We start from the raw sequence: 18,075 nt of genomic DNA, 5'->3' as shown, positions 1-18,075 counted from the left end.
AATTTCTTGCGGTCATGTGCACAGCAGTTGCCACACCAAGCTGTGATGTATCCAACAGATGCGCAGGTTGGTAGGTTAACTGCCTGCGGTAAGTTGCCCCTGGTGTGTAGCCGAGGGGAGAAATGGGATGAATGGGGATTGGTGTTTGCGAGTCAGGGAGAAGAGGATGGGCCAAGGGGCCTGCTTCGGAGCTGCACGGGTCTGTCACTGAGCACGGAGGAAGGTGCCATACGTACGAATGCACTGGGGGAAGTAGTAGTGTCCTGGCGCACAGCGACTGCAGTCTGGCCCACTGAACCGTGGTTGGCACCGACAGGCCCCTGTGGCCTCGTCACAACCCTCAGCAAATTCCGGGTTACACCTGCAGGCTGAAGAGCAGAAGATACCATATTCAGGATCGATCTTTTTTTAGAGTCAGTCACAGTTCAGCAGTAATTGTCCTGACCTGACCTCATTCCATTTCTCTGTGTTTGACAAAATCCCTCGAAACCTATCCTATCCCTGCCCAAAGTCTCGTAAATGCTAGAAGTAGATCCTCTCTACGACTAGTTTCACATACCCAACCGTTAAAGTTGCCCTTTAATTCCGCTTTAAATCTTTCCCCTCTCATTTTAAACCTGTGCCTTCTTGAATTTGACGCCCCTACCCCAGGAAAAGTCTGTGAACATCCACCTTATCCCTGCCCCTAATGATTTTATAAACCTCCGTAAGGTCACTCATCAACCTCCTACATTGCAGGGTAAAAAGCCCCTGCCTAGTTAAAATCGTCCAGCACTCCCCCAGTCCTGCACCGGTGGCTCAGACCTCTGTGGGAGAGGGGTTTCAGCCCAAACAGTTCATGCTAACCAGTGTCCATCCGGCTAGTCCCATTTTCCTGCATTCAACCCATATCCCTAAGCCCTGCCCTTCCATATACCTATCCAAATGCTGTTATTCCACCTGCCTGCCTCAACCACTTCCTCCGGCAGCTCACCAACCTCTGTGTGAAAAGGTTGCCTCTGAGGACCCATTTAAATCTTTCCCCTCTCACCCTATACCTATGCCCCCCCCAGTTCTGGACTCCCCACCCTTGGGAAAAGACTGCCTACTTCATCTACACCTCTCATAAGGTTGTTATAGCCGGGGTGGTAATGGGGATAAGCTCCCACTACCTATTAAATGCTCCCAGTGGTGTCCGCCTCAAATAGCCTCTGATAGCCAAGTCCAGCTTCTGGCCTTCACGTGTGCCTCAGCTACTACACCCAGCGGAACCGTTTCTACTGACAGGAGAAGGGGCAAAGGTGGGTTACTGGCACCTTAAAACCAGTCGCTTCAGGCAGTTGAGGTTTGTCAGACGTGATTGGCAGCTCGTCTAGGAGAAGGAAAACTCTGATCTCAAGCCTCGGCTGCCTTGCAGCTACACCCACTCATGGGGGAAGGTTCGGGAGTAAAGCCTGAGGGAAAATCAGGAGCTGGTGTCCCTCAGGCAGTCTGACATTGAGTTCAAAGCTGACTGGCAACTCCTGCGACACTTCTGGTACCAAACAGAATCAGTCCTTTGGGTTCATTGGATGCGTGGAGAGGGGGAGCTTGCTACATGGGCAACAGTTTGCTCTCTATATCGTCCTGCCCAGGCTTGTGTATCGAGACAGCTCGAACACAATATCCATGGTCAGCTCTGACTGACGGAGGCCTCAACCACCACAACCATAATGTTCAATGCCTCTACACAGTCATCCCACATTCCCCAACAGGCTATTTTAGATTTGTAATAAGGAAGCATTCGTCAGAGATTTTGTGGTAAAATGTTCCCCTAGGAGGTGATGACCACACTTTGGAGACACCAGAGACTGCAGATGCTGGAATGTAGAGCAAATAACAAAATGCTGATGGAACTAAGCAGATAAAGCAGCAGAAGAATTAAATACTGGCCATCTCCCCCCTCCAAACTAGCCTGACACAAGGTCTTGACCTTGCATTCCTTCTCCCCCCCCGCCACACACACAGAAGCTGCTCAATTTACTGAGTTCTTCCAGCAGATTGTTTCTGCTCATGACCAGATGCAGTTTGAGGGTGAACACTATTGATCTACAACCACTGTCCTCAACTTAAATAAGGACATTTACAGTGTTGGAGGAGTAGTCTAAGGTAGACAAGAAAAATAAGCAAGGAGATAGGTCAGTGGAGAACTGAGACAGGTATTTGAACAGCTGATCCATAATACTCAGTGTGAATTTATCCCAGTTATAAACAGGGATAGATGTTTTGGAAATCAAGGAACTGAGCATATGAAGAAATACAGAAACATAGAAAACCTATAGCACAATACAGGCCCTTCGGCCCACAAAGCAGTGCCGAACATGGCCTTACATTAGAAATTACCTAGGGTTACCCATAGCCCTCTATTTTTCTAAGCTCCATGTACCTATCCAGGAGTCTCTTAAAAGACCCGATTGTATCCACCTCCACCACCGTCACCGGCAGCCCATTCCACACACTCACCACTCTCTGCGTAAAAAACCTACCCCTGACATCTCCTCTGTACCTACTTCCAAGCACCTTAAAACTATGCCCTCTCATGCTAGCCATTTCAGCCCTGGGAAAAAGCCTCTGACTATCCACATGAGCAATGCCTCTCATCATCTTATACACCTCTATCAGGTCACCTCTCATCTTCCGTCGCTCCAAGGAAAAAAGGCCGAGTTCACTCAACCTATTCTCATAAGGCACGCTCCCCAATCCAGGCAACATCCTTGTAAATCTCCTCTGCACCCTTTCTATGGTTTCCACGTCCTTCCTGTAGTGTGGTGACTAGAACTGAACACAGTACTCCAAGTGGGGCCTAAGCAGGGCCTTATTTAGCAGCAACATTACCTCTCGGCTCCTAAACTCAATCCCATGGTTGATGAAGGCCAATACACCATACATCTTCTTAACCACAGAGTCAACCTGCGCAGCAGCTTTGAGTGTCCTATGGACTTGGGCCCCAAGATCCCTCTGATCCTCCACACTGCCAAGAGTCTTACCATTAATACTATATTCTGCCATCATATTTGACCTATCACACTTATCTGGATTGAACTCCATCTGCCACTTCTCAGCCCACTTTTGCATCCTATCAATATCCCACTGTAACCTCTGACAGCCCTCCTCACTATCCACAACACTTCCAACCTTTGTGTCATCAGCAAATTTACTAACGCATCCCTCCACTTCTTCATCCAGGTCATTTCTAAAAATCACGAAGGTTAGGGGGTCCCAGAACAGATCCCTGAGGCACACCATTGGTCACCAACCTCCATGCAGAATATGACCCATCTACAACCACTCTTTACCTTCTGTGGGCAAGCCAGTTCTGAATCTACAAAGCAATGTCCCCTTGGATCTCATGCCTCCTTACTTTCTCAATAAGCCTTGCATGGGGTACCTTATCAAATGCCTTGCTGAAATCCATATACACAATATCTACTGCTCTACCTTCAATGTGTTTAGTCACATCCTCAAAAAATTCAATCAGGCTCGTAAGGCACGACCTGCCTTTGACAAAGCCATGCTGACTATTCCTAATCATATTATGCCTCTCCAAATGTTCATAAATCCTGCCTCTCAGGATCTTCTCCATCAACTTACCAACCACTGAAGTAAGACTCACTGGTCTATAAATTCCTGGGCTATCCCTACTCCCTTTCTTGAATAAGGGAACAACATCTGCAACCCTCCAATCCTCCAGAACCTCTCTCGTCCCCACTGATGATGCAAAGATTGCCAGAGGCTCAGCAATCTCCTCCCTCACCTCCCACAGTAGCCTGGGGTGCATCTCGTCTGGTCCCGGTGACTTAACCAACTTGATGCTTTCCAAAAGCTCCAGCACACCCTCTTTCTTAATATCTACATGTTCAAGCTTTTCAGTCCGCTGTAAGTCATCCCTACAATCACCAAGATCCTTTTCCGTAGTGAATACTGAAGCAAAGGATTCATTAAGTACCTCTGCTACCACCTCCGATTCCATATACATTACGAACTAAGACACAAAAGGAGTGAAGCCGGCATAGATCAGCCATGATTACATTGAATGGTGGAACAACCTTGAGGGGTTAAATGGCATATTCCTATTCCTATTTTCTATGTCCTCATGCTCTGGAGTAACTGGTGGAGTTGGCACATTCCTCCCTCTGGTACCGCACCCTACCTCCTTCCCTTTATTCCATGGTTCACCATTCTCTCCTGTCAGATACCATCTTCTTCAAACCTTTACTTTGTCCACTTCTTAGTCTTTTATATCATTCCCCCCTCCCCTCCCTCACCTGGGTCCACCCATCACCTCTCAGTTCTTGCTCCCCCGCTTCTCCCCCACCCTTCTGTGCTGGCTTCTCCCCTCTCTCTTTCCAATCTCGGTGAATGGGGTCTCTGCATGTCCATTGCTGCCTGATCCACTAAGTTCCTCCAGTGCCTTTGTGTGTTGACCCATATCCTGACATCTGCAGTCTCTTGTGTCTGCATTTTACTGGGAATCTGGTGAGACTGGGCAGCGCTGACTTTACTGGGAAGGTGGTGAGATGTGGTGGTTCTACTTTGCTGGGGATGTGAGATTAGGCAGTGCTGCCTTCACATCCTAGTTGGCTTAACTCTTAGTGGAAGTCAGCAGAGGCAATATCAGGCTGGGTATAACAACATCTTTTGGCCAGTTCCCTGAAGCTCCCACCTCCACAGCCTGCTGTAGGTTGCCCACGTTGTGCTGGCATAGCAGGTACAGCATTGTACGTCCATGAGATGATGCTCACCTACACAGCCATCCGGTGCATCCTTAGGAACTCCTGCCCGCCGGTAATAAAACGGGGCACATCGCTCACAGTTCGTTCCAGCTGTGTGGTGCTGCACAGAGGATTGGAAACATAAAACCAACAGTTAATGAAACTTCAGCTCCTGGAGGCTCCATCAAGCTGGTGAGATGTTAAAATACCAGGTCATTCAGGACACAACCATACTCTGAGGCTAACAGCTGTTTCTGTTGTTAACTGGTCCATTTATCTGGATGTGTCGCATAAGGCAAGCATTTATTTCCTATCCCTTAAGGAAGTGGTGAGCTGCCTTCTTCAACCACTGCAGCCCTTCTAGTGAAGATGCTCCTTCAGTGATGTTGGGGAGGACTTCAATCTAGTGGCAATGAAAGAATGGGCAATGTGCTTTCAAGTACGTGACTAGGAGAGGGAACCTGTGGATGATGGTTCCCTCAACTTGCCCTACCTCTGGCAGAGCTGGTGGCTTTGGAAGGTCCTGAAGGTGCTGGACAAGTGGCAGATGCACACTATAGCCACTGTGCACTGGTAGTGGAGGCAGAGAAGGAGTGTTTAGGATGCGTGCATAGCAAACAGGCTGCTTTGTCAAGCATCCTGAAGATATTTGTCCCTGCGCTCAAGCAGTCAAGTGAAGGGTGTTCCATCACACCCCTGAATTGTGCCTTCATGATGGGAGAAATGCTTATGGATGCTGAGTACGTGGACTAACTTTACCCAGGAAAATGGGGAGTGTTCCATCACACCTGGACTTGTAGATGGTGGAAATGTCATGCGTTGGATGTTGAATACATGGACTGACTCCAGTCAGTCACACTCCAGACTTGTATATCATGGAAAGGTAACAAGGAGGTCTTTGAATGCATAGACCAACTCTGCCCGGGCGAGTGGGGAGTATTCCATCACACATGGACTTGTAGATAGTGGAAAGGAAATGTGGTGGTTGTTGAGTGCATGGAATAACTCTGCCCAGATGACTGGCGAGTATTCCATCAATCTCTTGACTGGTGCCTTGAAGATTCTGGAAAAGCTTCAGGATATCACAAACTGAATATCCAGCTTATGATGTTTGGTTTTGTAGCCTCAGTGTTTGTCTGACCGCTCCATTTCCACACTGGAAAGCAACAGATAAAATTTATTCTTCTTTTGCCCCTTGTATAATAAATGCCTGTTAAAAACTCTTGTAAAGATCGTTCAAATCAGCTCAGCAGGTTAAAGAAAAACTGATTGCTCAATACAGGTCAGCCATATGGTTGCTGACTGTCACCGCACCCAGCTGAACAGATCTCTGCTCCCACTCCAGTTAAAGAGGAGAAAACAGTCAGAACATTCAAGACATTTTTGCAGCCAGACCATGACATGTATGGATGCTACAAAAAGAGGCCTATTTTATGGCCTATTCCTGTTAATTATGAACACAAATACAGTAAAACTCTGATAATCTGGTGCAATGGGTGGAGATTATATGGAATGAGAGGAATTAGTTGAGGCAGGTACATAAGTACCATTAAAGAAACACTTGAACAGGTACATGGAGGGATGGGGCTTTGAGAATTTGGACCAAATGCAAGAAATTGGGATGAGCTGTGTGGGCATTGTAGTCAGCGTGGACTGGTTAGACTGAAGGACCAATACCCATGCTCTAATGCCCTACAAATCTGACTCTGTCCAGAAAATTATACAGTCCCATATCACATCTTCCATGTGGGTCAGATTACCAGAGGTTTACTTGGTTAGATTGGCAGCATTTTTAGTTTTAATTTTAATTTCAGACTAATTGAAGCAATTGGAAATTGCCGGAAAAAGACATGGTGAAGAAATAAGGAGCATCATATGCCACAGTCTCATGTACCAGATCTGGGGCTGGTGGCTGAAAGGAGACACAAGGGACTGTAGATGCTGGACTCTGGAGTCACACATCACCTGCTGGAGCAACTCAGGGGGTCGGGTAGCATCTGAGGGGGCAGAGGGATGATCAAAGTTTCATCAGGACTAAGGGGAAAGGTAGTTTTCATATCCTGCTGACTGCAGAAGCAGATGTCCCTAAGGCAACTGATGTGCGTGTGTGCGTGCGTGTGTAATTTTACCCCTCTATACTAGCACTATTTTCTCTAATCTCTCTCCTCTGCACTCTCAATCCTGATTGCAGGGTCTTGACCTTAAACCTCCACCATCCCTCTGCCTCCGCCCGAGCCGCTGAGTTCCTCCAGCGATTTGCTTTCAGCTAGTGGACGAGTTTGTTCCCAGGTACGCAGCCTGCCTCATACCTGGCAATTCAAGCAAACACCTCCACCTTCATACTGCCCATGGATGTTCATGCTTGCTCTCCTCTGGCTCACTGCAGCATCGTAGTAACAATCCTTGGCATGTCCATGGCAGTTACAAGCTGCAAAATGATACAGCAAATTATTTCAACACTTATCTCCCCAATAATTGGAATTCTACAATTGTTGGGCTGACGTTTTGGCCAGGTATGTGGATAGGATAGGGAGGATATGGGCCAAATGCTGGCAATTTGTATGAGCTCAAATGGTTCAACCAATTATTTTGAAATACCTGGTTCAGTGCTGTATGACTCCCTGACTCTACATCAGTGTTACATATTTGGGGGAGATTTTAGAAATACGAGGGGCAAATCTAAGCAGCTGGTAATTTCTTAGGAGACATCAGCCTGTGGGGCACTGGAGAATGAGATGGGCTGTTTATCATTGCCCTATTACAATCTATTCTTTGTTGAAAACTTTCCATTTTTAAGGACATAACAAACAGCACCAAGCTGCCTCTTTGAACTTTCTGACGTTCACTGCCTAATTTGTCATTTGGTAAAAACCTCAATCAACAGTTCAGGAATGGATTCTAACAGAAAAAAATCTGATTAAAAAAAGGAGGAACTTTACTCTCAAGGAGACATTGACAGGCAGCCAGATTATCCATGCCAAAATTATGTTCCAAACGTCTCTGTTCAATCTACACTGCACAAAACAAAAAACAGTATGTGGAGATGCGATTACTGCACGAATTCTGGGCACGAGTGTATAACGGGGCTGCCAATCAGACGCCTGCAGTAACACAACCAGAGATTTAATAAGAAAGATATGCTGTACATTATAGAGTGAAACATGCCATTATTTCAGACTCTGGTAGTGCAGTTCAGCACAACACTGGATTGAAGAGATTCCAACCTCAGCACACAGCACCTAGATTGGCTGGTATTCAATGCATCAGGGACATTGAAGAAACTCTTAGATAGGGACGTAGATGAAAGAAAAATGGAGAATTACGTGGGAGGGAAGGGTTAGATTGAGTTTAGAGTAGGTTCAAAGATTGGCACAACATCATAGACCGTTCCACTCTCGGCTCTATGTTCTATGAGAAAAGTATTTTTCCCATACCTTGTTCGTCTAAATACCCCTTAATCCGAATTAAACTTTCCAAACTATTCAACCTCTGCCAACCCTAGCTCAGCCAGACTTCGGCTACAGAGTGGCAGCTAGTTGAGCTGCTATCTTGTTGCTCTGGAGACCCAGGTTTGATCTGATCCTCAGGTGCTGTCTGTGTGGAGTTTGCATGTTCTCCCTGCAACCTCCAAGTGCTCTATTTTCCTCCCACGTTCCAGAGACATACGGCTAGGGTTAGCTTTGCTTTGCATGCCATCCATACAGATCATTGAGGTGGTATAAGGGAAAAGAATAACAGAATGAAGAATATAATTACAGAGAAAGTGCACTGGAGACAGGCAAGGTGCAAGGACATTCGTAACAAGGTAGACTGTGAGGTCAAGAGTCCATCTTATTGTACTAGCGAACAGTTCAATAACAGTGGGATAGAAGCTGTCCATGAGCCTGATTTCAGGCTTTTCTATCTTCTACCCAATGTTAAGGGGGAAGAGAGAATGTTCAGCGTGGGTGAAGTCTTTAATTTGCTTTATGAAGGCAGTGAGAAATGTAGACAGAGTCCATGAAGGGGAGGCTGGCTCCTGAGCTCTGTTCACAACTCTAGTTTTTTGCCATCATGGGCAAGCAGTTACCATACCAAGCTGTGATGCATCCACATAGGAGGCTTTCTTATCATGCATCAATAAAAGTTAGTAAGGGCCGAAGGAGACATACCAAATTCCGAGACTCTTGAGGAAAAAGAGGCTCTGGTGAGCTTTTTTGGCCGTGCTGTCAATCTGGTTGGGCCAGGACTGGCTATCGATAATATACACTCCCAGAAACCTGAGGCTCCCAACCCTCTTGACCTCAGCACCACTGATGTAAGCTGAGCATCCTTCCTGTGCGACTCCATGACTCTAACAGTCTTACCCAGTATGTCTAAAATTGCCACTGAGAACTCAGCTGAGAATCAGGGTCCTGAAGCTAAGGGTCAATAACCCAAAAGGGTCACTAGAGGGGCTCCTGTGTGATGGGATGGGACAGGGAGCTGAGCATTGGTGGGGAAAGCCAGTACCTCTATCCCCTGCTGCTACTCCCTGTAGCTGTGACGGAGAGCAGCTCACATTTAACGTGGGAGCTGACTCCTGTTTGTATGCTGGTCACATTATTACTCAGACATCTGAAAAAGATGAAGCGCAGTTAGCGCTGGATAACCTCTGCAGGGCGTCTACTGCCTCACCTCCTGTATTACAGCAGTGACATGTTATGCTGGTAACAGCAAGCAAGGCAACATCTGGAATGGTTTTACACAAACATTAATTCCTTTTTCTTTGGAATCTGTCATTATTAATGGCAACAGCTCATGCTGGGACTAACCCCAGCTGTGTCTGAGGATCCTGCTGGAGTTAAGCCCAGCTTTGCTCAAGAACCCTGGCTCCACGAAGCCAACACAACTACGTTGTCTGTGGTGATCCCCGGGAAGGGGATAACTGGTTATTAGAGATTCAATCAGAAGAGCTGTGTGTACACGGACATGGATTCACCAATACAGCAGTGACTGGAGAAGACCAGATACCTGTGAGATAGAAACATAGAAAATAGGTGCGGGAGTAGGCCATTCGGCCCTTCGAGCCTGCACCGCCATTCAGTATGATCATGGCTGATCATCCAACTCAGAACCCTGTACCTGCCTTCGCTCCATACCCCCGATCCCTTTTGTCACAAGGGCCTTATCTAACTCCCTCTTAAACATAGCTAATGAACTGGCCTCAACTGTTTCCTGTGGTAGAGAATTCCACAGATTCACCACTCTCTGTGTGAAGAAGTTTTTCCTAATCTCGATCCTAAAAGGTTTCCCCCTTATCCTCAAACTGTGACCCCTCGTTCTGGACTTCCCCAACATCGGGAACAATCTTCCTGCATCTAGCCTGTCCAATCCCTTTAGAATTTTATACGTTTCAATCAGATTTCCCCTCAACCTTCTAAATTCCAGAGAGTATAATATAAGTGTAGTCGATCCAGTCTTTCATCATATGAAAGTCCTGCCATCCCAGGAATCAACCTGGTGAACCTTCCTTGTACCCCCTCTATGGCAAGAATGTCTTTCCTCAGATTAGGGGACCAAAACTGCACACAATACTCCAGGTGTAGTCTCACCAAGGCCTTGTACAACTGCAGTAGAACCTCCCTGCTCCTGTACTCGAATCCTCTTGCCATGAATGCCAGCATACCATTTGCCTTTTTCACCGCCTGCTGTACCTGCATGCCCATTTTCAATAACTGGTGTATAATGACACCGAGGTCTCGTTGCACCTCTCCTTTTCCTAATCGGCCACCATTCAGATAATAATCTGTTTTCCTGTTCTTGTCACCAAAGTGGATAACCTCACATTTATCCACATTAAATTGCATCTGCCATGAATTTGCCCACTCACCTAACCTATCCAAGTCACCCTGCATCCTCTTAGCATCCTCCTCACAGCTAACACTGTTCAAAATTATCAGAGATATCCATGAAGATAGGGAGAAAATGTTTCCAGGAGGAGGTGAGTTAACAGGGGACACAAATTTATAGTGATCAAAAGAACCAGACTCTCACTGTCTTGGTAGAGCAGCCAACATAATCAAAAACCCCTCCCACCATAGACATTCTCTCTTCTCCCCTCTCCCATCAGGCAGAAGATACAAAAGCTGGAAAGCACATACCATCAGGCTCTACGACAGCTTCTACCCCACTGTTACAAGACTATTGAATGGTTCTATTACAATAAGATGACTCTTGACCTCACAATCTATCTTGTTAAGACCATAGATATAGGAGCAGAATTAGGTCACTTGGCCCATTGAGTCTGCTCCACCATTTCATCACGGCTGATCCAACTTTCCTCTCAGCCCCAGTCTCCTGCCTTCTCCCTGTATCCCTACCAATTAAGAATCTATCAACCTCTGCCCTAAATATACATAAAGACTTGGCCTCCAGAGCTGCCTGTGGCCAAGAATTCCACAGATTCACCACTGTCTGGCTAAAGAAATTCCTCATCTCCATTCTAAAAAGATTCACCTCTATCCTGAGGCTTTCTCCTCTAGGCTTAGACTCTCCCACCATAGGAAACATCCTCTCCACATCCGCTCTATCATGGCTTTTCACCATTCAATACTTTTCAATGAGGCCACCCCTCATTCTTCTGAATTCTGGTGAATGCAACCCAGAGCCATCAAACACTCTTCATATAAACAAGGCATTCAATCCTGGCAACACACATCAAAGTTGCTGGTGAACGCAGCAGGCCAGGTGGCATCTCTAGGAAGAGGTACAGTCGAAGTTTCAGGCCGAGACCCTTCTTCAGGACTAGTCTTGAATTGCCTTCTTCATTGCCTTCCTCATCACAAACTCAGCCTGCAAATTAACTTTTAGGGAATCTTGCACAAGGACTCCCAGGTCCACTTGTACCTCAGTGTTTGTATTTTTTTTTCCCCATTTAGAAAATAGTCAACCTTATCTGTGGAAACCTATGGTATCCTCTTTAATATTATTGGATAACTTACTTTTGTATTCTATCTTTACCTTCTTAACGACTTTTTAGTTGCCTTCTGTTGGTTTTTAAAAGCTTCCCAATCCTCTAACTTCCCACTAATTTTTACTCTATTATATACCCTCTTTGGCTTTGACTTCTCCATTGTCCTTGCACCCTATTGTCCACCTGCACTGCACTTTCTCCATAACTGTAACATTTTATTCTGCATTCTGAAAGCAAAACTAGGTACTTCCGAGTCTACCTTTGCGAAATCCTGCCACGTCATGAAGAAACCAGGCTTCATTCAATAGATACTAAATAGTAGACAAACAGTGATGTTTCTGAATCTGTACTGGGATAAAAGGAGCACTGATTAAACTTACGTTCACAGTTGTTGGCTGATGAGGTTGTAGCTGGTTGCCATGGCTTCTGATTGAACCCAGGACAGCAACGTTCACAGGATATTCCACAGGTGTTGTGCTGACACTTACACTGCAACCTGAACATCATACAACATGTCAGTAACAGGCAAACATACCCAGCTGATCTTAACAAGAGCTAGCAAATGTCAACATATGAAAGGCTGCACAAACACCACAAGAGAGATTATACTGTCGTTATAACTATAAAGGCTACGGACCTAATGCTAGTAGATGGAATAAGTGCGGACAGGTGCAATGGTCAGCATTGACTTGATGGGCCGAAGGGACTGTTTCTGTGTTGCATCACTATGAAAGGTGGTGTTTGAAGATTAAGGAAATTTGATGATAGTGAAATAAGCCATTATACAGAGAACAATGTGGAGAATCGCTGTCATTATTACCCAGATGAAAACTGTGAGAGGTTCCATAGAATAAATAAGCCCTGGATTGAATAAACTAGTGCTTTTATCTTTGGAGCGAAGGAGGTTGAGAGGTGACTTTATTGAGGTGTACAAGATGATACAGTGGTTGGCCAGTGCTTTTTCCCAGGGCAGAAATGGCTAATACAAGGGCATCTTTGGAGGAAAGTATAGGGGGATGTCAGGGGTAGGCTTTTCACATAAAAAGTGGTGGGTGAATGGAATGCACTGCCAGGGATGGTAGAGATGGGCACATGGATGAAAGAAAAGTGGGGGTCTATGTGGAATTGATCTTGAAGTGGTAAGAAGGCTGGCACAACAACATAGGCCAAAGTGCCTGTACTGTATTACAGTTTGTTCTAAATAAGCAGGAATTGTTTCCTGTGGCAGGAAATCAGAAAAAAATTATATCAATCAATATTAATATATATTCAATATTGAAAAGAGAGACTTCAAGTTACACATACATAATTCCCTGAAAACTGGGACAGAAGTTGACAGGGTGGCGAGGATGGTGCGAACACTGAGTAGAAGAGATGAAATGTCATATTACAGCTGTACAAGGCATCGCGAAGCTGCACTTGGTCAGATAGGATTAAGCTGGAGAGGGTGCAGGAAAGGTTCACCGGGATGTTGGCTCTATTGGAGAGCTTGAGTCATCAGGAGAGATTGGATAGAGATCATTTTCCCTGGAGAAAAGAAAGCTAAGAGTTGACATGACAAAACATGTTCGAAGGCTGATGTGGGAAAGGGGAGCCAATTAAAATGACTAGCAACCAGAAGCTCCAGGCTGCTACAGGTGCTCAGCTAAATTGTCATCCAATATGCACTTGGTCTCACTGATGTAGAAGAGCCACGCTGGAACATTGGAAACATCAGATGCAACAGACAAGGGTGGTGGAGATGCATATGAATCTTTGCCCATCTCCCAACTGATCAAAGCACCGCAGTGATGCTGAATCTCCGTTTGGTGATGTTCATAAGTGCACACAACAATCTAAGCGACTACCTACAGGAAGGGGTTCTGTGGGTTCTGGGCTTCACAGGAGTCTGCATGTCCGTTACAAACACAGCGGCCCCCAACACTGATGTCCTTGATGCTGTAGTAATACTAAGAATACAGACAGAATTAATAGCCACATACTGTATTACTAAGAAACAGAAGCAAGGTTGATAACAAAACATCAAGTAAAATGTGTTACTAACAAATAAATAAAATGCATTTCCACAGCCCCAGGCAATATCAAAGTGCATTCTGAATAACACAGTACTGAGGTACAATGCATGTTCAGTAAATCTGCAAATGACACTAAAATAGCTGGTGTCATTGACAGTGAAAATGGTTATCAGGGTTTACAGAGGGGTCTTGATCAGCTTGGTAAGTGGGCCAAGGAATGGCAAATGGAGTTTAATTTGATAACTGCAAGGTGTTAACAGTTTGGGAAGACAAATCAGGTTAGAACTTTAACAGTGAAGGTAACACACAAGGAGTGTTGTAGATCAAAGGAACTCAGGAGTACAGGGACATTGCTCCCTGAAAGTGGCATCGCAGATAAACAGAACAGAGAAGAAGGCTTTTGGCGCATTGGCCTTCATCGGTCAGGGTGGAGATGATAAACTGCAGTTTTACAAGAGGTTGGTGAAGCTGCAATTGGAATATTCTGTACAGTTTTGGTCACCCTGCTGTAGGAAAGATGCCATTAAGCCAGAAAGTGTGCAGAGGAGATTTACAACAATATTGCCAAGATTCAAGGGACTGAGTTATGAACAGATGTTTAGCAGTTGGGGATTTTATTCACTGGTGCATAGGAGATTGAGGGGTGAGCTTTAGAAGGACACAGATAGGGAAAATGCATATAGTCTTTCTCACCAGAGGCAGGGAATCATCTGTTGCTTTGAGCTTGCGTGCACAAGTTTGTTGCAGTGTCCTTTGAAATAAAATACTGAGCACTCTCCAATAAAACATAACCTGGAATCCGGTGGTTTGCAAATAATCTACTGCTACAATGCAGTTGGAGGGGCAACACCTCATATTCCACCTGGTACTCTCCAACTTGATGGCACGAAAATCAATTTCTCTAACGTTCAATAACCTATCTCTTCTGTTTACCACCCCACCCCTTTTCTTGTTTCCCCCAATTCTGCTGGCTTTCTCACCACTTCTCTTCTCGTCCTCTGCCCACATGACCTGCCCATCGCCTCCCTCTAGTTCCCTTTTTCCCTCCTTTTCTTCCATGGTCCACTGTCCTCTCTTATTAGATTCTTTTTTCTACATCCCTTCATCTTTTCCACCTTTCACCTCCCATCCTCTCACACAACACCCCCTTACCTATCCACCTTCCCCCTCATTTGCTTCCACCTTTCACCTGCCAGCTTGTACTCCTTCCCCATCCCCTATCTTATTTTGACTTCCGCCCCTTTCCTTTCCAGTGCTGATTAGGGGTTTCGGCCTGAAATATCAGCCATTTACTCCCATCCACAGATGCTGCCTGACTCTCCGAGTTCCTACACCATTTTTTGCATGTTGATCTTTCCTGCATCCACAGTCTCTCTTGTGTCTCTGGAAATCCTGATGGCCCGGCACCTGGTTTGTTCACTAACTCCCTACAGTGCAAGTGGGAAAAAGAGTCTGGGCTGCTTGCATATTCCCCAAGGTTACGACAAATTAATTATATATTTATTTATTAGAAATACCACTCCCTGGAAGATGCTCTCCAGGCCACACTTCATCCTGGCTTGCTTGGAAATATATAACTTCTCCTTTACCATCGCTTGGACCGAGTGAAAAGGTTGCCCCTCATGTCCCTTGCACTGTACTGCTGCCGCAAAACAACAGATTCACATCATATAATAGTGATAATAAATCTGATTCTAATTCTGGGTCAGAATTATGGAGCTCACTCTCCCCGTAAGAGCAAGAATACAGTGGGAATAGCCACAACAAGGGCTGCAGTGGTACAAGAAGGCAGCTCACCCACCACCACCTTTTCCAGGGTACCTAGGGATGGCAATTAAATGCTGACTCAGCCTGCAAAACCCAAACCCTTTAAATTGAGTCGTACAACACAGAAGTGGGCCCTTTGGCCCGTCTAGTCTACATTATCCTGATATCCCATCTAGTACCACTGATCTGCACCTGAATCAAACTTCTCCCAAGCATATACCTATCCAAACTTCTCTCAAATATTACAATTGAACCCACAACTACCACTGCCGCTGCCACTCACACCACCCTGAATAAGTTCCCCATCAAATTCCCCTTAAATATTTCACTTTTCATCCTAAACTTATGTCCTCTAGTTCTATTCTCAGCCAACCTCAGGGGGTTAAAAACTACATGCATTGATCCTACCCATACTTTCATAATTCTGTATAATCTACAAGCTCTCCCTTCGGTATCCTGTGCTCCAGGGAAATAAGCCCTAACCTATTCAGATATTCAACCTTTTTCTATAACTCCAGTTCTCAAGTCCAGGAAACATTTTTGTGAATTTTCTGTACACTCTTCCAATCTTATTGATACCTTTCTTGAAGATAAGTGACTAGAACTGCACACAGTACTCGGAATTTGGCTTACCAACCTCTTGTGCAACTTCAACATAACATCCCATCTCCTGCTTCAGTGCCCTGATTTATGAAGGCCAATGGGCCAAAAGCACACTTCATGACCCTGTCTACTGCTGATGTCAATGAATAAAAACAGACTGTATTCCATATAACAAAAGAGTGAGCTGTCAGAAATAACATCCAACATCGGGGTAAATCTGCTCGCCTAGTGCCAGATTATCACTCAGAGTCAGAGCAGTTTAGATATCTGAAATTTCAGTTCCTGATTTTTTTTTTTTTTTTTTTAAACACTTTTAATTTTTAGAAGCTCCTAAGTGTTACTGCCTGTTTGTGAAGGTTAAAGATAGTTACAAATATTCAGTAATGTGACTGACAGCTGGTGACAGGAATAAAATAGAAAATGCAGGAAACTCAGCGGGTCAGGCAGCGGCTGTGGAGAGGGACAAAGAGTGAGTGCTTCCTGTTGGAGAACCATCAAAGCACATCTTCAACCAGAAAGGTAAACTGTTTCCCCTTCCATGAAAAATGGAAACCAAAAGCACGCAGATGCTGGAAATCTGAAATAAATGATGGCTGATAACACTCATTTGCCCAGGGTAGAGGAGTCCAAAACGAGGGAGCTTAGATTTAGGGTGAGAGGTGAAAGATTTAAAAGGGACCTGAGGAGCAACCTTTTCAAGCAAAGGGTAGTGAGAGTATGGAACGAGCTGCTACAGGAAGTGGCTGAGGCAGATACAATAGTTTCATTTGAAAAGCACTTGGACAGGTGCATGGAAGGGCAGGATAAGGAGGGATACGGACCAAATGCAGGAATATGGGACTAGTTTGATGGGCACCCTGGTCACTTGGACAAGTTGAGCTGAAGAGGTCTGTTTCTGACGGGTATGATTCTAATTGAAGACATTTTGTTAGGCTTCTCTATCGAGTCAGCACAAGACTTACCCTTCGAGTGACTGTTGGATCCTTTTGAGTCTTGGATATCAGATGACCCAACAAGGTGTTAGTCCGAAGAAATCGAAGCCTGATGTTTGTAGCTTTGGTGAATTCCTTTAAAACTGGAGAGTCATTGAAGACGGTGGAGCCTGGCCGACCATTCACCAAGGATACAACGATCTATGGACAGCAATGTCATAGACATTCAGAACTGAAGCAATCACGGTAGATTGAACAAAAAAAATCAATTTAATTTTTTTTTAAAAATCACACAACAGAATCCCACAGCATGCTGGCCCCGCAGTTCGTTCCACTGCCTGACAGCTCCAGTGATCCTGACCCTGGATGCCGTCCATGTGGAGTTTGTACACAGTGTTACTGAGCTCTCTTCTCCTGCAGATGACAACCGAAGATTTCATTCAGGTGTTTATATTGGTTCATTGTGGTCACATAGCATCAGAGTCAAAGTTCAAAGTTCAAGGTAACTTTATTATCAAAGCACATATGTCACCATAGGCAACCCTGAGATTAGTTTTCTTGTCGGCATACACAGTAAATACAAAACACAATAGAATCAATGAAAGACTGAACCAATCTGCAAAGGACAACAAATTGTGCAAGAAGGAAAGAAAAAAAAATAATAAATAAACAAGCAATAAATATTGAGAACATGAGATGGAGAGTCCTTGAAAGCAAGTCCATAGGTTGTGGGAACATTTCAGTGATGGGGCAAGTGAAGTTGAGTGAAGTTATCCCACATGTTGAAGAGCATGATGGTTGAGGGGTAGTAACTGTTCCTGAAACTGGCGGTGTGACTCCTGAGGCTCCTGTACCTTCTTCCTGATGGCAGCATTGAGAACAGAGCATGTCCTGGGTGGTGAGGGTCCCTGATGATGGATGCTGCTTTCCTGTAACAGCGCCCGTGTAGATGTGCTCAATGGCAGGAAGGACTCTACCAGTGATGCACTGGGCCATATCCACAACTTTTTGTAGGATTTTCCATTCAAGGGCATTTGTGTCTCCATATCAGGCTATCATGCAACCAGGCAATTTACTCTCCATCATACATCTAT

At 45.2% G+C, this 18,075-nt stretch overlaps 1 protein-coding gene across 2 annotated transcripts in view; it reads right to left on the bottom strand.

Annotated features, from left to right (window-relative positions):
* LOC140197350 (laminin subunit alpha-3-like) overlaps positions 1-18,075 on the bottom strand; it is a 320,231-nt gene that overhangs the window by 227,520 nt on the left and 74,636 nt on the right. For both annotated transcript variants that reach the window (XM_072257303.1, XM_072257312.1), the window contains exons 5-10: positions 17,012-17,182; positions 13,516-13,613; positions 12,045-12,160; positions 7,040-7,158; positions 4,761-4,851; positions 237-368 (exon numbers count right to left, since the gene is read on the bottom strand). In XM_072257303.1, coding sequence (XP_072113404.1) covers positions 237-368; positions 4,761-4,851; positions 7,040-7,158; positions 12,045-12,160; positions 13,516-13,613; positions 17,012-17,182 — 727 coding nt within the window. The remainder of the gene's footprint in view (positions 1-236; positions 369-4,760; positions 4,852-7,039; positions 7,159-12,044; positions 12,161-13,515; positions 13,614-17,011; positions 17,183-18,075) is intronic.

This window comes from Mobula birostris, chromosome 1 (genome assembly GCF_030028105.1).
Source record: "Mobula birostris isolate sMobBir1 chromosome 1, sMobBir1.hap1, whole genome shotgun sequence".
NCBI classification, from domain to species: domain Eukaryota; kingdom Metazoa; phylum Chordata; class Chondrichthyes; order Myliobatiformes; family Myliobatidae; genus Mobula; species Mobula birostris.
Note: the sequence above shows the minus strand (reverse complement) of the source record. Positions and strands in the feature narration are given on the sequence as shown.